The 23137-nt window shown below is 41.9% G+C and overlaps 1 protein-coding gene across 1 annotated transcript in view; it reads left to right on the top strand.

The window, feature by feature from the left end:
• LOC136829459 (probable methyltransferase TARBP1) overlaps window positions 1-23137 on the top strand; it is a 67650-nt gene that overhangs the window by 1172 nt on the left and 43341 nt on the right. The window contains exons 1-4 of the mRNA XM_067088149.1: window positions 1-2601; window positions 3582-3737; window positions 4557-4715; window positions 21337-21623. The exon at window positions 1-2601 is cut by the window's left edge and continues 1172 nt beyond it. Coding sequence (XP_066944250.1) covers window positions 1-2601; window positions 3582-3737; window positions 4557-4715; window positions 21337-21623 — 3203 coding nt within the window. The remainder of the gene's footprint in view (window positions 2602-3581; window positions 3738-4556; window positions 4716-21336; window positions 21624-23137) is intronic.

Raw genomic sequence — 23137 nt, 5'->3', positions numbered from 1 at the left:
ACTTGTGAGACTTTATTAACATTGATAAAGGCTTGGGACATAAATGAAAAACATGGCTTCAATGAAGATGAATCCCTTCAGAGTGCATATGCAGATATACTACAGAATTATCTCTATCCACAATTAACTCTAATTACTGGAAATGTAGAAGCTGAATTGCCAAATCATTTCAATAATTTTCATGCAATTGAGGGTTTGAAAATTTCTGCTGATGCTAGATCATCTTCCTGTAAAGGGACTCCCTTGAATACTCCTAGTTTAACCAAACTTAACTGTAAATATGAGCCTCAGTCTTGTGAAGTACTTGCTCCAAAAGTAGTTGAATTGATCAAGGTTGTAGTGGAGAAGGTGATTTCACATGGAGGAAATGTGTCAGTTGAATCAGTAGGCTCCTCAGATTTAATTTTGCCTGTATTAAAGATTAAATCTGTTATCAAGCAAATATTTGACTTAATTGGGGAAAATCTTCTTCAGTGTGACTCAAAGAGCTTTGGCAAAAATTATCAGTATAGAGTAAAGTTTGTGTCATTGATATTTACAAATTTTGTGAATGGCAGTGATTTCCTATGTATGAATAATTTACAATTAAAGGAATATGTTATGAATGTGATTGGGGTAGCACTAGCAATGATCCAGTCATCACATGATTTGGATGTGACAGCATTATTACTTAACCTCATAATTCGTCCTTTCTTAGAAACGTTTATGGAGAATGAGTTGGTCATCAATAGACTCTGGGGTATTGTTTGTAATTTTCATATTGTTGATGATGGTTTTGTCAAGGAGGAAGTAAATGCTACAGGTTACCTTATTCTGTGTTTTATGGCTGATTACATCTTTGATTCAGAGACTTTTAGTAATATTAGGAATGATGATAGGTTTTATGTAATTATTCAGTTTGGCCTTATACATCCTGATTCATTGAGTAGAAAGATATCGCAGTTTATTCTGAAGAGAGCTGTTGATGTTTGTCTATCATGCCAATCTGTTCACATTACATGTTCTTACTTCTTTTGGGATAATTCCCATAAGTTAGAACTAAAGAACACGTGGAATGATTTTTTCTTGTTGCTTGAGACTTTAGAAGAAAAACAGTCACATGTGGTACGACCTGTTTTGGATAAATTGGATAAGTTTATTGGGACTACTTCCTCAAAACTCATTCATGTTGCATGGATGCTAACTGTCTTCAAAAGGATCTTTGATCATGACAATAAAAGTATAAAGTTTTGGGGAGTCATGAAGCTATTAAAACTGAAGCTGTGTGAATTTTCTGTAGCTAAAGGAGTTTTAGGATTTGTAAACTCTATTTTAATTACTGTTTTGAGTGATTACTCTCTTTATAATCAAGAAATAAATTTTTCTCAACCCATTGTTAATTTGCTGCCTTCAGTAGGCGAAGAGTATGGTAATTTTCTTACTAATATGATACTTGACATGGATTCAGGATGTGTTGAATATTTCATGCTGTCTGTTTTAGAGAACACATTTGATGGTAGAAATTGGGGAGGAATTCCTTTGCTTTACATTATGCGTGGATTGGCAGTAATTCCTAGCACCCATTCTTGGAATTATGATATTGTTAAAAAGGCACTTGTTAAATTTGAAGGTTGCCTTAGTACTCAAGAGGTGAGTATAAGGTCAGCTAGTCAGTGTGCATTTATAAGGGCAATTGTCAAGCACATGAGCCTTGAAACCTCTCTGATTCAGCTTTGTAGTATTGTGAGACATTTTAGGAGGAAGGAGAGTTGGTGTCGAGGAACAGTTATATGGGAGGTTTTAATTGAAAGTTTAGACAAGTTTAAAGGAGAAAGTGGTAGGTCTTGTGGTGTTTCAGCGATTGAAAGTATACTAAGGGAATCCCTAGGGTGTAACATGGCTAGGGATTTTGTTGATCCTCCTGAAGATGTTGCATTGGCAGTTTGTTTGCATCTTGACAAATCAGTTAATGTTGATGGCAGCATTGATGTAACAGACAGTGGTCATAACTTTTGGCATCCAGTGCATACATTCCTGTCAGATTGTCATCAGAGGCCATATATTGATCACCAGAAATTTATGTGGGTATTGAAATTACTTATTAATATACTGGAGATTTATATTGATACTGTAGAGGATTCAAGAAATAAAAATGTAATAGGAATTTGTTTTTCACAAATGCATGATCATTTTTCTTGTGTCATGCAGTCATTTCTTATTAATTTTAGAAACTTTGGCTCTGCTTTAGACACTGAAATAATGTCATTGTACCTCAGCCTTTTTGGTCACCTGGCTCAGACAACTGCATTTTCTCAAATAGTTAAATGCCAGTTTGCAGAAATGCTCATATTATGTCAGAAAGTTATGTCTGACAAAAGTGATTTTAAAATATTTTTTGGCATTACTCTATTGGAATTCATGTGGTGTCATTACTTTGATGAGTCCACAACTAATATAAAGCAAGAGATAACAAAGTTTACCATTTCTGAAGTACTTTGTAAAGTGGAAGAGATCACTGGAAGACGTCAGATCGAAGGAAACACAAATACCACGTCTGCTGCAAAACTTCAGCTAGAGGTTACCCGCAGTTGCTGGAGCTGTGTGGAGTACCTTATAGTGAAAGTAAGTGTTTTTTATCTATTTTATATTTCTCTAGTTTTTAACAGTTACTACATTTATGGTTATGATTACTTGATGTGTATATTATTTATTGTTTTGGTTTTGTTTTTGTTAATAATTAGCATATACTATATGGTTCTTTCATGCTTGAAGGCTGACCTTATTTTACCCATTTTGTCAAAATTTTGTACATCCCCCTTTCTGATTTTTTTTATGCAGTTCATATTTTTATTTACAGTGCACAGTAGAAGTTTATGCTTTTAAATCAAGTGAATCATATTTTCCTGTAGCTTGTTCAGACTGTTAGATTCTTGACTTGAGTTTTTAAATTCACTTGGTGGAAATAGGGAAAATTTTTTTCTGAAACAAAAAAATTAAGTTCATACTAAATATGTACCTTGTCTTTACAAATGTCAGTTCTTCTTATCTCAACAGACTGGACAAAGTTTTATATCTCACATTAGCTTAGTAGTGGTTCTTTAGTGACTTACGTCATCCCAGCTTGTGGCCTGAATGGTTGTAGATGATTACCACGGAGAAGGGACTTACTCTCCCTAGCTCCATGGGACAGTAGTTTTCAAGAGTGATGTTAAAAGAAAAGATGAAGTGCTCCAAATATGAGAACAGCATTCCCGACAGATAAATTAAGCCAATCCAAGGCGTTATTTATTGGGATGAGTGTAACATCTTACAGAATTGAACAAAATCTGTTTTTATAATGCAAAAAAAATTATTTTATATAATTCCATATACTGCTCTATGCCCATGTTTGTGTCCCGTATGTTCCTGTGAAATGGAAGAATCAGTTGCTGCTCAGGGGTGGTAGAAATTAAATTTTTGCCAGATTACAGCTCTTTGTATAGTATCATTATTAAGGAAATTCTTTCTGACAGCATGTGTAGGCTTTACTATAAGTACTTCTTTTCACACAGACACTTAATGATTAGATGCTGAAGTCAGGCATTTATTTTTTCTTGTTCCAGACTTCTCTGTGGGAAAGTGGAGAACTGTTGAACTTAAGGCAAGATGTGGAAACAAAGACCCTCAGTATCCTGTTGGAAGGTATTGCTGTAGCTGGAAGAGTTAATGTGTTATCTGTCTTCAGAACATGTATTGAACTGGCTCAGATTATTATTGAGGTATGTTGTTTGTATGTGCTATGTAACGTTATTGACATTGAAAGTTATAGGTAATTTGATATGGTTAAAAACTGACTGACAAAATTCTGTTGGTCATTCAAGAAAGTTGAAGGGAGTGAATGTCATGAAACTGTAGCCATTATTGATGTGTTATTTTGAATGCTCTTTTCAGCATATACATATTGAGTTCATTTTTTTGGTTGAACTTTAGAGTGCCTATAGAATATAGAAGGATCTGTTTTGACAAATATTCATGTAAACTTCCCAATGTTACTGTATTAGTCTTGTGCTTGTACTTTGTTATGCAAGGGGTGAAAGATGCTCTTTGTTATGTAATGCCCACTCTCATCAAAATTCAAAATGAGGCTAATGATGTCTTTTACACAATAGTAATATGCATGATTTTATGTTTTTCTTTATTTTCTTCGATTTTTATGGTCAAGACATTACTTTGATATAAGCATTAACCAGTAAATCCATCTGTTAATATTTCGAGCACTCATCATTTGTTCATTGCCTCATGCTAGTGTCTCCTCACTTACTATTATTATTAAAGGACAGTACTCCTAAAAGACAAAAATCGTCACATTAGTAGATTCTTAGTTAGTTTATATCTGATAAAACAGTATTGTCATTTATGAAAAAAGACAATTTGCTATGGGGAATGTTTTATTTGACAATTTTATGGACCAGTTTGTAATTTAACATAAAAAGCAATGGTGAGTACAGCAATAATTCCAAGCTTTATTTTCTAAAAGAACATTGAGCAGATGTTATGTATATCCAATATTTACTTCAGTACATTATCTGATTTTCCAGGCATACATGTGGCAGGATGTAGTAGAGCTGTTGTGGAAGTCATCATCTGAGTTCAAGAAATGCTGTGATCTCTATCGTTCCTTGATGCAGTGTTTTTCTGATTTGCTCTTCCACCATAGTATATTAACCAAACCAGAATATGCTGATACTATAGAAAAGGTATTAATACATTTGTCACATGTAGCCCTTGTTAAATTTCGTGTACTGTAATTTCCATTGTAGAATATGCTGTTATATATTGATGACAAGTATATAACTTTTATATAAGTAACTTACCAAGTAATTACTTAGTTATAGTTTCTAACTAGTACGACAGCTTAAATTAAAAATTCGAGGTAACGCTTCGAGTGTTTAGTGCTGATGACTAGCACTGCCCACTAATGGCAACACTAGCAATGACTTACCAGATAATCTCATTCTGTTTCTGTTGTTCTCGATGTAAACATCGGATATTTGCGGCAGCTTTTTTCATCATTTGCCGATTACCTAACCGGATTTCAGTGATGTATTATCGCTGCTTTCGAGTAACCTTCAAGCCTATACTTTTAGGATCAGTATTTTGTTATTAAGATCTGATTCAAGTTTATCATTTTTTGCAAATTGATTAACTACTTCCTTGATTTCTATTAAGTAGAAAATCTGCTACTAGTGATATTGAAGCAGTCATTGTCCACTTAGCGTAGCATAGCTGGGGTATAGACTGTTTGCCTGAGTAGAGATGACTTTAGGAAGACTAGCATGAAGAGCAAAAGTTAGTTAGGAATTGAGATTTGTCTGTATGATGTAGATTTTAAGAAACAAAACACATTTTTTTTTTTTGTAGAAAACCATTATTTACATTGTTTTTTACCTCCCAACCCTGCTATTGCATGCAGCTTAACCTAGACTACTTGAGAAGTGTGCTTCTTGCTTAGTAGGAACCAGTGATCCATGGAGTATGCACAGTGCTGATGCAAGCCATGTTGTTAACAGATAGTTTTCTTTTAATTTGAGAATGAAATGTCTCGGATTTCTGAGGGCTTAGGATTTGGTTTACAGGGTATATAAGTAATGAGTTTGTTTAAAAACTAGTTTTGTTTAAATAAAACATACATTATGTGAAATAGCCACCTTTTGGCTGAACATGGACTTACCTTTGCTGGAAGATAGTGTCAGGTAGGTTAGTAAGCTTTGTATTGCCCTCAGTAGTGCATTTTTCTCAGCTTTGCATATTATCAATGTATTATGTACTACTGTACTTGTGGGCGTACCAATTCACAGTTGGTCCCTGATCCACTCTTCCTGCTGAGACCAATCAGATTTGCTGAACAGCGGCACCAATGTGCTTTAAATATGCTTCGCTGTCAAACTTCTCAATTCCAGAGGTCCTTTATTCTTCACACCACTGGATTGTGGAACAGCCTCCCAGAGGATGTCATGCAATTGGGACTTCAGAAGTTCAAGGAAAGATGCAATGGATTACATCCCTAATACAATTCAAATTTTATTTTAATATTTTACTGACATTTTTATTTATTTGTTAATTTGTTAATTTATCTATTTTTCTAATAACTAATCTCCTCTTTTTGTATTTCCCATTACCTTTCGTTACATCTTTCAAATGAACACCATATTCTTTGGAAGCTTGAATTTCAAGTCAGTGGCCCCTGTGAGCTTGTTCCATATGAATAGGGTTCATCTTCTGAATAATAATAATAATAATAATAATGATAAATAATAATAAATAATAATAATAATAATAATAATAATAATAATAATAATAATAATAATAATAATAATAATAATAATAATAATAATAATAATAATAATAATAAAGGAGGAGGAGACCTCCTCTGAGGGTAGTAGCGTTGAAAATTGTAGCTGTTTCCATGGCATTTAATTTATCTAGAGTCTGCTCTATTTGCCCAACAATCTTCTTTTCATTAGCATGCAGCTGGTATACTGTATCAAGTTTTCCTAAGGACATATAAAGATTTATTTCTCTCTCTCTCTCTCTCTCTCTCTCTCTCTCTCTCTCTCTCTCTCTCTCTTTTTCCTTATGGTGTTTTCCTTCACCATAGGAAATGAAGGATTTAAAGAATAGATTTTCTTTCTTCTTAAGAAGTGTTTATTGATCTCATTTGTGAGTTCAATAATATTTCATATAATAATTCTGAAGATTAAATCCCCACCTGTGATTGCTTCTACTGCTGTTGAAGCTCTTCTAAGCTCAAAAAAGGGTTCGAGAACACCTCTAGACTTTCTTGGCTGAGGACATGATGAAATATCTCCTGTTCCTCAAGAACTTAGTAGGATTAGGCTAAGTAGTTGTGTCCTTAGCCTAGCCTACATAACATCAGAGGAATAATTTCCTCTCTGGCATTTAAAAAGAACTTGTCTGTTCATAGGATTTTGAATGCTGGCTCTTGGCTTCGTCAGACCACTTTCACTTCCTTCTACCTGAACGACTTTGCCCACAGGTCCTGGAACACTTTTTCCTTGGGTCTGGTGGTGGCTGCTCAACAAATTTTGTAGTTCATCCAGTGCCCCTGGCAGGACAGTTTGTATCTTGCGTAAGATGATAGTGTGGAAGAGGGAGTGAGTGAGGTGACTGATCTCTTTTCTGTCCCTTTTTCCTTTCTTTCCTGCCTACGGACAGTTTTGAAGAATATACACTTCATACACTGGAACTGGCTTGACGCAGGTGAGTTCTTGGCTAAGGACAGATGAGGAAATTTCTCATGTTCCTCAAGAACTTAGTGGGGATAGGTTTGGTGACTTACTTACCCTAACCTAAGTAGTTGAGTTCTTAGCATAGTCTACCTAGTTTGAACCTATCTTTATCAAACCTGCTCTTCAGTATCCTGAAGCATGTTCATCGGGTTCGTGACTTATGCAAGGAGATGATTTTCCTGTTCTTCAAGAGTTTGGGATTGGGTTAGGCTAGGTTGGATACAATTCCCATCTTAGCCTACCCTTATCCAGCCTAGTCTGACTGGACTGTTTTGCAACTCAATATCCTAGTTCTTCATGTTCCTACAAGCCTCAAGATCAGTCTTTAAGCTTTATGTAACGTTGCTCAGGAATGGCACCAAGATGGTTCCTTGGTCAAGTTAAAGGTTGGGGGGGGGGATGTCCTATCATCATAGGGTAACTCCTCTTTTGAGTAGCTTACTGAACTTATGTCATCATAGGGGATTTCCTAATAGGGCGTCTCTTCTGTTGACAGTGCACATTCCTTTGACAGTACAGGTACTAGGACATCTCTGTCGATGATGCGAAGTCCGTTGGCAGTGCACAAGTTGACAGTAGAGTACTCAGCACGTATCTACGTAGAACATCTTATCGTAGGACATCCCCTGAGGTTATCCTATCATCTTCTCTGTATACAGTGCTGTTGAATGGGGTTGCAGTAGCATGCTCATCACAGATGTCAGCAGACACATTTCAGGATGAGGGATGGATGTCAGACAAGTTTCGTCATTGGAATCTATGCCCGTGCACGGTACAGGAGTTCCACTTCTTTGGCAGCATCAAGTGATTGAACATCCTTACTTTCCCTTATCAGTTTCCACTACCAGTTTGGTTTTAATACCAATAATGCATATAGAAGAAGAATTTTTATGTTCATGGTATTTTGAATGATAGTTCTTAGTTATGATAAACCACTTTCACTTCTGATATCGATGAGATCTTTCTGATAAGGACAGTGGAATTGATCGAGACACCAATCTCTATCTTTTCTAGTTGCTTTCTTCTCTACTGAGATAGGTAAGAAGATAAGTCCTATCAGATGTTGGACCCATAGTATACACATGACTGAAGTATTCCAGCTGATATAACATTTTTGTACATGCAACTTACCCGTCAGATATATACTTAGCTATAGTCTCCGACGTTCCCGACAGAATTTCAAACTCATGCACACGCACAGGTAGGTCAGGTGATCTACCATACCCGCCGCTGGGTGGCGGGAATAGGAACCATTCCCGTTTTCTAATCAGATTTTCTCTGTCGCTGGATCCGGCAACATCTGTTGTTGGTTCCTCCTGCTTTGATTTTCATTTTCTCGCTTGCTGAGGATCTGTTTTGGCCTGATTTTGGTGACGTATTGGATCTTTGGTTTGGCATACGCTATTGTGGACTGTTTTTTGGATTTGCTTTTTGGATTGTTCATTAAGATGTCTGATGTTAATGTTTCGCCTGTGTTCTGTGTGTGTGCTAGGCAAGAGTGTAAGGTGAGGTTGCCGAAAGCTTCGGTAGACCCTCACACTGTATGTATGAGGTGTAGGGGGAATGATTGTTCTTCGGACAATAGGTGCAAGGAGTGTGAGAAATTGTCTGATCAAGAATGGAAGGTTTTGACTTCTTATTTGAAGAAGCTTGAAAAGGATAGAGTTAGGAAGGCTTCCTCCAGAAGCTCGAGTAGGTCTCGCTCTGCTGAGCAGGTAGAAGTAGAGATTAACACAGTAGACTCTCCTCCTAATCCTTTGGTTTCAGCCCCTTCTCCCTTCATCCAACCTGTGGATTCGTCCTCTGAAATGGCTGCGATGAAAGCGGAACTTCTTCGATGAAATCGCAACTGCGTGAGCTATGGATGAAGGAAGGTAAGAGTGACAGTGATATGTGCAGTGTCCCCAGTGCAGTGGAGGGGCGTCTGATCGGCTCCGCATTGCTCCTAGGCCTAGACCTCTTCCAAACTCCCAGGACCAGTGGAGGAGGAATGTCGAAAGCCGCAGGGAGGATGTAGAGCATCCCCAACGATCAGGCGTCCCTTCGGCAGATCCTGTAGTTGCGTCCCAGGCTGCCTTGGATCGCCATAGAAAAGGCATCCTGAAGAAGTGTTTCTCTTCTTCTGACTTCTTCTTCTCCGAGGCGTGGTTGGAGTTCGGCTGAGGAGTCGCGCCCTCTGAAGAGATCCTGGAAGGCTCCTAGAGTAGAGCTTTTGGACTCGAGCCCTGAGCGCTTCCCGGAGGATTCTCCTATAGTCAGGAAGAGAGCTCGTAGATCCCCCTCCTCCTCTCCAACAGGAGTTAAGGATTCCACCAAGAAGATTTTGATAGGCCTCCAGGAGCAGTTATCGGCACTTGTTGGATCTCTTGCAAAGGATACCTCTCTCGTAGGAAGGATGACTTTCTTCCTATTAAGAGTTCCAGGAAGCTCTCTTCTTCAACTCGTCACTCTTCTCCTGCCAAGCTTCCTTCTACTAGCAAGTTTTCTTGCAGGCGCTCTCAGAGGCGCTCTTAGGGCGCCGAGCAGGCGCGCCGCTCCTCCCAGCAGGCGCACTTCTTCCAGGCGCTTGTCATCGGAGGGAAGCGCCTCTCCTTCCAGGCGCACTTCGCCTCGGCTCTCATCAGTGGACAGGACCCCCTCTCCTGTCAGGCGCCCGTCATATGTCAGGCGCCATTCTCCTGGTAGGCGCTCTTTGTTGGACAGGAGTGCTTCTCCATCCAGGCTCGCTTCTCCTGATAGGCGCTCTTCTTCTTTTAAGCCTTCCTCTCCGCCTGCTGCTTTGGAGGAAGTATCAGAGGAGGAATCTCCTAAGGACGCTGGAGTTTCAGATTACAAACGGTTGGCTTGGTTCTGATTCAGGAGTTTGGAGATTCTCTTTGTCATGCTTCCCCTCCTTCTCCGGGATCTTTGTGGGACAGCACCAAGTCAGCTAGACCCTCTTCGTCTTGTCAAGATGCGCCCCTACGATTTCGATGAGGAAAGCCTTTAAAGGAGTCGGAGAATGGATGCAATCTAAGAAGGATGCAAGCAAGACGGTTTCTCTTTTTCCCCTTTGAAACTTTTGGGAAAGTCAGGAATGTGGTATGAGACCAAGGAGCCTATGGGGTTGGGGCTCTCCCCACATCAGCTGACGCAGATTTTTCTAATCTGGTAGACTCCTCCAGGAGACTTTCTCTTTCTTCAGCGAAGGCGACTTGGGGAATGAGCGAAATGGACCATCTCCTCAAGGGTCTTTTTAGAGTTGTGGAGGTATTCAACTTTATGGATTGGTCTCTTGGAGCTTTGGCCAACAGGACTCGGGACCCCGAATTCCTGTGTATGGATGACTTTGTGAGTGTTTTGTCTTGTTTGGACAAAGCCGTGAGGGACGGTTCGATGAAGTCGCTGCCTTATTCGAGCTGGTATACTCAAGAAGAGGTCAGTATTCAGCTCTTTCCTCACGAAGTCTGTCTCCTCTTCAGAGATCCTCTCTTCTGTTTGCTCCTCTTTCTCCCCACCTTTTTCCTCAAAATTTGGTGAAGGAGATTTCTCGCTCTTTATCTGAAAAGGCGACACAGGATCTTTTGGCCCAGTCATCGAAGAGGATCAGACCTGCTGTCCCTTTCGCCTAAGAAGGAGAAGGCTCCCTTTCAGGAGCCCTTTCGAGGTGGTCCTTCGTCAGATCCTCCTTCAGAAGCAAAAGACCTGAGAGAAGAGGAAGGTCTTCCAGGACTCCGATCAAAAGGACCAAGTGAGGATCGAGTACTCCAGACGACAGTGGGTGCCAGACTGTTACAATTCGCGAAGTCTGGGCACAGAGAGGGGCGGACGACTGGTCCCTCTCCATTCTAAGAAGAGGCTACCTCATCCCCTTCAGGAAAGTCCTCCCTTAACATCAACTCCCAGGAGTTATCCGCCAGCTACAGGGATCCTGTCAAGAACCAGGCTCTTCTTCTAGCAGTGGAACAGATGCTAGAAAAGGAAGCAATAGAACCGGTTCAAGACCTCCATTCCCAGGGTTTTACAATCGTCTTTTTCTGGTTCCAAAATCCTCGGGGGGTTGGAGACCGGTTCTGGATGTAAGCGCCCTGAATTTCTTCGTGATCAAGACGAAGTTCAAGATGGAAACTACCTCTTCGGTTCTTGCAGCTCTTCGTCCAGGGGATTGGATGGTCTCACTGGACCTGCAGGACGCTTACTTCCACATTCCCATTCATCCCTCGTCAAGAAAATTCCTGAGGTTCGTGATTCGGGAAAAGTTTTTCAATTCAGGTCCCTGTGCTTTGGACTTTCGACAGCCCCACAAGTGTTCACGGGCATCTTAAGGAATGTGGCACGCTGGCTTCACTTAGAGGGAGTGAGGATATCAATGTATCTTGACGATTGGCTGATCCGAGCTCAATCAAAGGAAAGTTGTCTGGAGTACTTGTCGATCACCTAAACCTGACACAGTCCCTTGGACTATTAGTAAATCTACAGAAATCCCAGGTTGTTCTGCAGCAGAGCATTGTTTACCTGGGGATTCTGATGGATTCTCGGGATTTTCTAGCCTTTCCATCCCAGGAGAGAATAGATCGCTGCATAGAAAAGGTGACAGTCTTTCTAAGGAGAGAACATTGTTCGGAGGGAGTGGATGAGTCTGCTGGGGACCATTTCCTCGCTGGAACAGTTCGTTTCTCTTGGGAAAACTTCATCTGAGACCGCTTCAGTTCTACCTAAAGGAGAGATGGGACCAGAAGTCTCAGGACTTAGCAACTTTGTTCCTAATTTCGGACAAGGTAAAGAGGATCTCAACTGGTGGTTAGACCCTCGAAAATTAAACAAAGGACTGTCTCTTCAGTTACTGAGCCCTACCCTAGTGTTGTTCTCAGACGCCTCGGAGTCGGGATGGGGGCAACACTAGGGTCGAGAGAAGTGTCAGGCACCTGGGAAGGAGACCAGGTGAACTGGCACATCAACAAGAAAGAGCTGACAGCATACATTTGGCTCTCATCAAGTTCGAGTTCTAGTCTCAGGACAAGTAGTCCAAGTGAACTCAGACAACACCACAGCCCTGGCTTATATAAGAAAACAGGGAGGAACACACTCCTTCTCCCTTTACATTGCAGCAAAAACATTGCTGTTATGGGCTCAGGAGAGGAAGATCAGACTCCTCACCAGATTTGTACAGGGAGAAAGGAATGTGAGGGCCGACCTTCTCAGCAGGAAGGATCAGGTCCTTCCCACAGAGTGGACTCTCCATTCAGAAGTTTGCGAAAGCTGTGGAACCTGTGGGGAAGGCCGAATATCGACCTATTTGCAACCCACTGGAATGCAAGACTGGAAAACTACTGCTCTCCGATATCGGACCCGAGAGCAGTTGCAATAGACAGTCTTCTCCTAGAATGGACAGGATTAGACGGGTATGCTTTTCCCCATTCAAGATCCTGGGAGAAGTGGTAAGGAAGTTTCGTCGCCGGAAGGCGCGAGACTGACCCTGGTAGCGCCGTTTTGGCCAGCTCAAGATTGGTTCACAGAGGTACTGGAATGGATAGCAGATTTTCCCAGATCGCTCCACACAGGAACGATCTTCTCAAACAGCCCCACTTCAACAGATTCCACAAGAATCTTCCCCGCTCTCAGTCTAACTGCCTTCAGACTATCGAAGGTCTGGTCAGAGCGAAGGGTTTTCGCACAAAGCTGCGAAGGCTATTGCAAGAGCCAGGAGATCCTCAACCCTTCGCGTCTACCAGTCGAAGTGGGAGGTCTTTAGAAGATGGTGCAGGACCAATAAGATATCCTCTTCCAGTACCTCTGTGACAAACATTGCTGATTTCCTTATCTTCCTGAGGGAACAATGCAACCTCGCTGTATCCACAATTAAAGGATACAGGAGTATGTTATCATCAGTTTTCAGACACAGAGATCTGAATATCTCTGAAAACAAAGACCTTCATGATCTTATAAGGTCTTTTGAAACTTCAAAAATTCATGACTTAAACCTCCCAGTTGGAATCTAGACATAGTCTTGAAATTTTAATGTCTAAGAAGTTTGAACCTCCTCATCAAGCTTCCTTCAGGGATCTCACCAGGAAGTCACTTTTCCTCTTTGCCCTTGCCTCAGCTAAGAGAATAAGTGAAATACAAGCCTTAGAAGGTAAAGTTGGTTTTAAGGAAGGTTCGGCTATATGCTCCTTTAAACCATTCTTCCTAGCGAAGAATGAGAATCCTTCTAAACCGTGGCCAAGAAGTTTTGAATTAAAAGGTCTTTCTTCAGTGATCGGACATGAGTTGGAGAGGACTCTCTGCCCTGTCAGGAGCCTTAAATTTACATGGAGAAAAGAAGAAATTACTGGGAGGATCGGTCGAAAGTCTTTGGTGCTCTGTCAGGGATCCTTCACGAGCAATCTCAAAGAATGCGCTTTCCTTTTTTATTAAGGACGTCATCAGGGAAGCTCATATCTCGTGTGAGGATGAGCACTTTAAGCTCCTTAGAGTGAAAGCTCATGAAGTGAGAGCCATTGCTACATCCTTGGCTTTTCACAAGACGTTGTCTCTCCAGTCTATTATAGAGGCAACTTATTGGAGATGTAATTCAACGTTTGCATCTCATTACTTGAGAGATGTTAGAGTAACGTATGATAAGTGCTTCTCTCTAGGAGCATACGTATCCGCGGATTCGGTGCTGGGACAGGGAGCTGAATCCAATCCTATTTAGTTTAGTTAATTCAGTTGTTTTTAAGGCTTGGTGATGTGTGTTTTATGGTTGGTTGAAAGAGGGTGGTGGAGTTATGCTTCCCCTTTCAATTCTTATCACTAACAAGGTTAGGATTGGTCAGGTGGTCGGGATTGGTTGTCATGTTGCTTGTATTTTTATGGACACCTAGCTCTGTCATATAAGAGGATAGCCCCCATTGATATGATTCAGGTGTAGGCTCGGTCATGTAAGTGGGTCAGCCCCCTTTGACACGATCCGCTATAGGCTCTGCCATGTTAGTGGGTCATCCCCCATTGGCACGATCCAGAAGGGCTGTCAGTCACAGGTCACATCCTCGCTGAAGCTCCTGAGGCAAGCAGACTCATAGACAGTATCCATGAAGTCTTCTGCCCAATCAGGTAAGAACCATGGTTTTTGTTTATCCTACAACATATGTTGTTTCCCGTTTTTAGTTATTTGCTGTCTCTTGCCCTCCTCCAAGGGTGCCATTCAGCTAAGTATATATCTGACGGGTAAGTTGCATGTACAAAAATGATATTTTTATGATAAAATAAAGTTTTGTACATACTTACCTGGCAGATATATCTGATAATGGCCCACCCAGCCTCCCCTCAGGAGACAGGTGGAAGAGAAAATCTGATTAGAAAACGGGAATGGTTCCTATTCCCGCCACCCAGCGGCGGGTATGGTAGATCACCTGACCTACCTGTGCGTGTGCCGCGAGTTTTGAAATTCTGTCGGGAACGTCGGAGACTATAGCTAAGTATATATCTGCCGGGTAAGTATGTACAAAACTTTATTTTATCATAAAAATATCATTTTGTTTTGTACACAAATGTATCTTTCAGTGGCATACCCTTCCTCTCTCTAGCTAAAGGGGAAAGATATTATATCAGACACATATTGATATATACCTTAGTTTCATGTCTGAACAGATATATCTATCAACTGATCTGGAGACTAAGTTCTAAAAACTTATTTTCAGTCAAGGAAGGGTGTCTGGAGCCCTTTTCTTTGTTCCTCCTGCTGTTACATTACTCCTGTAGGCAGTAATTGCGGTTTTAATCCTCAGTATGATAACGACACCACGATACTAACATGCTCCCCAAAGGTCCTAGTGTCCTTACATGTCAGGTCTGCAACAGTGGTGGTACTCGGACAGACAGAAGCACTTTCGGTATGATGGCCAACAAGGAATCAAAAGTGAGATGGTCTTTTTTGATGAAGTCAAGGGCTAGGACGGTTGTTCTTGACTTCCAGTTCTCACTCAACCTTGAAAGAAGATTGATCATACTCTTTCTTCTCTCGATTTCCTGTTGTTGGCTCTGTTCTGATCTGCTTATTCTGCATATTCAAAGGTGATCAGTTAGAGTGATCGTTTTCCTTTGATGGTCCTGCAGCACCAAAGACAGTATGACTTCTGTGTTACCCCATAATCTAGTCTTTCAACCCAGAGCTAATGACTAGTTTGTTAGCTTCGAGCTGCCTGAGAAACGATGGCAAAGGGAGCCTTTCTCTAGGTAAAGAACTGATCAACCGAATGTACCGTGAAACTTCCTACTGGACATCAGCACGTTCAGGTTAGATCCCTAGAAGGCAAAGTCATCCGTATGTCTGTCACATTCAGAAAGGACATGTAGTTTGAGTACTGGGATGGAATGTAGTAGTGAAATTCACATTCATATCCTCTTACTGTGGAGTGTTGACCATAGGCAAAGGGATCGTTTCTCTGCCTAGGGGAATGACCTTCTAAACGCACCCTGCCATTTCCTGGTGGTCGTCAGTACGTTTGAGGCAACATCTCCAGGGACCACAGTCATCCATCAGTCTATGGCATTCAGGAAGAACCCATTGATCTGGTACTAGGATAGAATGTAATTGTGCAGTTCACATTCTTGTCCTTTTACCTCGGGTTATTGCCCATGGGTCCTTGGACTCCTTTTTCTTGGATCCTTGGTGTTGTTAAAAAATTCATGTAGTTTACCCAGCTCTTAAAGACTGGCTTCCTACCTTCCTCCTGTTTTCCGTTCTCTTCCAGTGGACAGAGGAAGAGTGAACAAGCCGTCACGAGCTGGACTGGCGTGCATGCAGGTGGTCCAGATGACTGAGTATCCAATCTATAATCCAGTTTTTTGTGGATTAATAGATGCATTTCCTACCTTCTAGCGAGTAGAGAGAAGGACTGACTATGGGCAAGCCAGTTGGTTATTTTTAGCTAAATAATCTTCGACATTGTGGGCTCATCCGTACCTTTCGAATTAAGGATTTTCACACTTTGATTCGAAGTGGCCAGAAGTCTGGCAGTTGAACATCACACATCTTCAACAGATTGGAAGTATGGTATACTTCTTTTGCTCTTTCATGGCCAGGAAGAGAATACCAGGTGAGCAGAACTACCAGTCATTTCAGAGAATTACTTGGAATCCTCCCTCCAGTAGTAAGTCTCCATATGTAAAGACTGAGGGTTTGTATTCGTGTAGGAAAAAATGGCAAATTTTTAATTAATTTGTATTTTTCATAACATACAAACCTGAGGTTTTTAAATAAAAGGTCCACCTCTTATTACCCTTCACTCTTTTACCTGGGCCAAAAGGTGAACTGAAGAGATTGAATGCATACCGGTTGGGTGGGCGGTTACCATGTGCAGAGATGAGGAAAATGCAAGATTTACAGCCCTTATCCAGGCGCTCATGTCTGCCCAACCCTTCCATGCAGAGAACCCCATACCAGGTACAGAGATGAGTGCTTCTTCCTCCAGTCAACCTTCTCTTCCCCCACCGGAAAAAGCGACGGTGCAAACGCCACCCCCACTCAAGGCTGATGCGACATTCCACATGTTCAGGGAGTGGAGACAACGGTGAGATGATTATGCTATCATGGTCAATCTTTTCAAGCTTGCTAGTGAAAAACAGATGACCCAGTTGCAGATGTGCTGAGCCCTTGAAACTCACTGTTTGTTGGAGCACACCTGACAGATCTCATCCTCCACAGATAAGTCTGTTGATGAAGTGTTGGATGCCCTGCAGTCTCACATAAAGGGTTTACGTAATGAGGTCCTTTGCCGTAGGGAGTTGCTTAGTTGCAAACTGATGGAAGGAGAATCTTTTGCAGATTTCTACGTAAGACTTCGACGCATTGCAGAGGAAGTTGACTTGTGCCCAGGGAATGCAGCTGCATGCGAGGAGACCCAGTTGAAGATGGTAATTCTGATGGGCATTCAAGATGAAGAGTTAGTCCAAAAAATAATCTCATTGGACACCGCCTCCTCATTACAAGATGTTGTCACAGCCTGTCGGTCATATGAAGCAGCTAAGGATGCAGCTTCTGCCATACTTGCCCCGCCTAACCAGTTGCGCGCCATTTCTGCCTACAAAAAGTGTAAGAAGAAAAGGGCAACTTTACCTTCAAAACTAACTTTGACACCAGCTACTTTATGCCAGTCCTGTGCTCAACAGCATGGCCCCAATGAGTGCCATGCTACCAACAGTACTTGCAACAGCTGTGCCTGCCTTGGTCATTGGTCCAAGATGATTAAATGTTGTGCCAGCAAAGCCCAGTGTCGCCTTTGCCACTGCACAGGACTCTTTGATAAGTGTTGCAGAGAGAAGAAGAAGAACCGCCAGGATGGATCTCCAAGCAACAGTGCTGCCTGCTCCAGCTTCTGCAAGACCCGAGATGCACGGCAGAACAGCTGTCGTCGTTTAGGATACCCCTCTTCCACAGCCCCCAAGACACCCCAACCCATCCATGTTTTCCTGTCTTATGGCGATATTAATTCTCGCTTACAGATGTTACCCGACACAGGTGCTGATGTCACTGTTATTGGCCTGTGACTCCTAGAGAGTTTAGGCATCCCCAGGAGCAGCCTGCAACCTCTTCCGCCGACTACAATGCTTACTGCGGATGGGTCCAAAATGGCGCCTGCCCTTGGCATGTACCAGGCTACTCTCACCTTAGGTAAGCAGTCTTGTTCTGCTAGGATTCATGTCCATGAGAATGTCCAGACTCCACTTCTGTCTTATGCACATTGTCAAGAGTTGGCCATAATATCTCTGGATTTTCTTTAGCCCATTGCTGAAGTCAGACATGTCAGTAGGTGCAAGGAGCTACCTATCTCAGCCACCACGTCACCTTCATCTGCTGAGGAATATTTCCTCCGAGAATTTTCAGATGTGTTGGTTTCCAAAGAAGACTTGAAGTCAGCTCCTCTCAAGCCCATAGTTGGATCTCCCATGAGGATTCATCTCAAGGATGGTGCTGTGCCCTTCTCCATCCACACCCCAAGACAGATTCCCCTTGCCTTCAGGGACCAGGTCAAGGAAGCTTGATCCCATGGTAGCCCAGGTAATAATCAAGCCCACTGGTAATGACCCTTCAGAATGGTGTCACCCCCTCGTCGTCGTCGCCAAGAATGTCACAGGAGTACGCATCATCGTCAACCTCTCCAAGCTGAGCAGCCAAGTTCCCGCCCAGCCCAACCTTCGCCCACACCCTTCGCCACTATTCATAGGGCTGATGATGCCCTCTGTGGGTACTGGCAAATGGAACTGGCCGAAGAGGATCAACATTTGACTACCTTCATTCCTCCATATGGTCAGTTCAAACACTGCAGAGGACTGATGGGCTTCTCAGCTACTGGAGATGTATTCTGTCTGCAAGGCTATATGGCCCTTCAAGGAGTCAAGAACTGTGTTAAGGTTGTCGATGACATCCTTCTCCACGATGAGGATTACCAGTCACACCTTGACCATATCCACAAGATGCTCACCAGATGCTGCAAGTTTGGAATTACCCTCAACAAAGACAAGTTTGTGGTTGCCGCACCTACTGTAAACTTCTGCGGATACACACTCTCAGGAGAGGGCATCTAGGCTGATCAAGAAAAAGTCAGTGCCATCAGGGATTTCCCGACTCCAGCTAACCTGACTGACCTCAGATCATTCATGGGCCTGGTCAGCCAATTGTCAGAGTTCACCCCTGATGTTGCTGCTACAGCCCGGCCTCTACGCCCTCTGATGAGCCCCAAGAGAACATTTGTGTGGACCCCTGATCATGATGAGGCCTTTCAATGTGTCAAGTCAGCACTCCTCTGTCCACCCGTTCTTGCTGCCTTCAACCCAGACCTGCCTGTTGTCCTCCAGACAGATGCCTCACGCCTTAATGGTATTGGATATGCCCTTCTGCAGGACCATGGTAGTGGACGCCTATGTCTAGTTCAGTGTGGCTCACGATTCCTTACCGATGCTGAGACACGCTATGCCACTATTGAGCTTGAGATGCTGGCCGTGGTCTGGCCGATGTCAAAATGTAGGTTGTGTCTTGCTGGCCTACAGAACTTTACTCTGATGACGGATCACCGTCCCCTCATACCTATCTTGAATCATTACTCGCTGGACGCTATCGAGAATCCTCGCCTTCAGCGTCTGAAGGAGAAAATTTCGCCCTACTTATTTACAGTTGTGAGGCGTGCTGGCAAGTCTCTGAACATCCCTGATGTCCTGCCTCGAGCCCCAGTCAGCTACCCCGCACCAGAGGACGAAATCGCAGGTGCCCCTTCTCCCACCCATCTCCTAACAGTTCAGGAGAGTCTCCAGCTCAAGATGCCGACAGGATCCTTCAGGATCTACGAGATGCAGCAAGAGCAGATCCTGTCTACACTTGCCTACTCGACGGTGTCACCGCAGGATTCCCTTCCAATAGGTATGATCTGCATAACTCCTTACTCCCATACTGGAAGATACGGGATGAGCTCTACGCTGATGGTGACCTTGTCCTGTATGGAGCAAGAGTTATAGTTCCTGCTGCCCTCCACCACTGTCCTTTTCAAAGGAGTGGCAGGTCAAGACTGAGGACTGTGACTGTCGTGCTGCCACCCGTGTTGAGCAGGTTAAGACCTGGTACGATCAGCATGCCTGCCCCTACCCAGGTTGACTATTGGACAGCATGTTGAGACCCAAGACCTGACATCTCACTGCTGGGACAAGGTCGGGGTAGTCATGAGTTTAGGCAGGTCGAGGGATTATGAAATTTGTCTCCCTAGTGGTTGTGTATGGCGGCAAAACCATTGTTTTCTTCGCCTAGTGCCACCTACCTCCTAGTGTTGACCCATACCCGCTTTCCCCTGTACCCCCTTGCTTGGACTGGGAAAAGCAGTCCTTAGTTGATATTCCCCTAGTGACCAAACCTTGTCTGTCTGGCAGTAATGTTTCGCCAGTAAGGGACCGCTCTGTTTCCCATATAAGCACACACTTTGCACGTCTGTGAACTTGTTAACTCCACTAGATATTAAGAACCTACTTTTGATATTTCGGTATTTCCTTCATCCCCAACCTTTAGTGATAAGGACAATGCACTGAACACACACAGTGGCCATCCCATTATATGAATGGTGGCATCCTTCCACCGGGCATGTAAATTTATAGATGACACTCCTCTTCAAAGATGTTTCTGCCACCACTCATATATCTGGATAACCACTACCAGGCTCTCTAAGCGTCTCTCTTGCCACCTTCAAAAAGGGGCCATTTTTAACCATTACAGAGAAAATCACAACAAAAGACCAGAAAGAGCTGAGCTTATAAAGAAAATAGAAATTATAGACCAAACACCAGACCAACGATACCTATGGTTTCTTGAGACACTTCATATATTAGGAAAAAAGCCAAGCATCAACGCGGTAAAAGAAACAGAATTTCTCCCCACCATCATAAGAAGAGATATAAGAAATCATCTGACACCAAACACTATCATGAGAGAGAGAGAGAGAGAGAGAGAGAGAGAGAGAGAGAGAGAGAGAGAGAGAGAGAGAGAGAGCACTGGATGCTGATGATATGTCACCTGGACAGCCTATAATAACAACCACACAAGTGAGGGGTACCCAAGCCAACACCCACCTCCAGCCAGCAATGCTGGTTAGGCCTAGAAGATCTCAGCACCTCAACGACAGATTTCGTCATCAACCTACGACTACTAATAAAATTCAGCCTACTGACCAACCCACCTATTGCAAACACCCTGCCTGCTATAAATACCTGTACATCACATATCCCAAATAATTAATTTTTGTACTCTCATACATGACTGCCAGTATGCTGTCTACACATTAGAGGAAATAAACTTAAGACAACAGAAATCTTGATATGTCCTTAGGAGACTATATACCAGGTACATGCTGATGAGAAGAAGATTGTTGACAAATAGAGAAGACTCTACATAAATTAAATGCTGTGGAAACAGCTATAATTTCCAGTAATAATAACAATAATACCAATGTAGAGTGTAAGGTTTTGTTTATTACGAAACTGTTTTAAATATTCAGATGGAAATTGGAAAGCCAGTTAATCTATCTCCTGGTAATAAAACCCAGATTGACTTTATTTATCATATCAACAGATATCACAAAACTTGCTGGTTGCTGCAGAAGGTGTTCAAGGTATTGCTAATCATATGGCTAGAAGTCTGGTTCTCAGTTTATACAAGGTTAAGAAGGAAGGTTTGTTCTTCAGCACTGATGGTGATTGCTCAGCCTCTCTTATTATTTCTGAAAAGGTAATTAATCTTGTCCTAATACTAGCAAGGTTTGGAACAGTACATCGCAAGCAGCAGAAGATTATAAGGGATACAATAACTTACATAAAGAGTTGTCCAGATATGTACAGCACCAGTGTATTAGTAGAACCGTAAGTATGCTTTCATCTTTTATATGTGAAGTCAATTAGTGTAATTTACTTACAGTATTTACTTGTTTTTAAGACTCCATTTGCTTAAATGTCTAGGAAATTCGGTGCTCTATATACTTCAGAAGTTGATATTCAATTGGCATAAAAGTTGAAGTTTGTTTTGTAATGAACTCATTACTTATAGGGGCCATTTTATTAGTCATGAAATGCTCCAGACAAAAATACTCTGAAGAAAGAAGAGCTATTTCTGTTAAGCAAGTACTATGCCTGTGCAGCTAGATCCATTCCCAGCTGTCAAACACACTAATTCTTTGTATGTTTGGCTTACTGTTAACGTGTTCCTAGTGCTAGCAACTTTTGTGTCGGATATTTTCACTCTTTATCCTCATAATTTCTTGCTTTATATTTTTACTTTCAATTTCATTCATGTACTATTATATATCTAGTGTGTTTAGCTATAGTTCATCTGCTTTGATTCCTGTCTAGTGGTGGCACCAAAGAGTATGTAAGTACCAGTATTTATTTGCATCTAGAGAAGAACTCTTGGCTAAAATCTCTTTGTTTTAATGGGAAAAGGGAACACTCAAGAGTTTAGTAATTTATATACAGTGTCCTTGCAAGGCTTGTGACAGATATTACAAGGGTTTCAGGAAAAGTCTGTTTAAGAGAATCATTTAGGTATAGATAACATAGGTTTGTGAATGATTTTGAGCTGAGCTGACTGTTTCAAGTTGTTAGGGGAGTTAATGGTCCTTTCTGCCAATAATTAGAATACAGTATAGTTGGTAGTTTTATTAAATCCAGGTCTTGGTATGTTGTAGATTTATTTCTCAGTAAGTCTAAGAAGTAATCTAATTCTTTTTTCTGTCATTAGTTAGCACATGGTTAGTAATTTTATTAATTTAGGTCTTAGTATCAGTGTAGACTTAGTCCTTAGTCGAAGTTTAGAGATGAGTTAAGTTCTCCCTTATTTCTCACTTTTTTTATATGCTTAATGTTTTTCCTCGTGTTTTTTGTGTTAACTCATATCATGATTTGTGATTATTTTACATTTTGTCTGTTTCTCTGTAGGCCTCCATCAGTCTCAGGCAGTGGAAGTGCAGTTCAGACACTTTTTTTTCAGGTGGACAGCTGTAATTTCAGTTTGTTGCTTTATCCAGAAGGAGGTTTTTTAAAAATATGTGGTCGTGAGGTTGGGTATTTCCATGTTAACATTCACCCCGAGTCCAAGTACCTTTCCTTTTACTGGACAGAGGAGTTGCTCTACTTCAAGGTGCTTGTCTAGGTTTGGTAATTGCCCTACAGATTTGCACCTGAGATCTGATTCTGGTTTTAATATGTACTTAGGAATGAGGTAAGATGGTTCTAATTGTGAGCATACTGAATTGAGATGATGTCTCAGACGACATGGGGATAATTCCTTCAGTGACAGAGTAATTAGAATCTAAAGATAGTAGCCCTTAAGGTACCTCCATCTCCAGAAGTTCTGTTCACAGAACATGTCTACAAGAAAG

The sequence above is a fragment of the Macrobrachium rosenbergii genome, chromosome 44, assembly GCF_040412425.1.
Source record: "Macrobrachium rosenbergii isolate ZJJX-2024 chromosome 44, ASM4041242v1, whole genome shotgun sequence".
Classification (NCBI taxonomy): domain Eukaryota; kingdom Metazoa; phylum Arthropoda; class Malacostraca; order Decapoda; family Palaemonidae; genus Macrobrachium; species Macrobrachium rosenbergii.
Note: the sequence above shows the minus strand (reverse complement) of the source record. Positions and strands in the feature narration are given on the sequence as shown.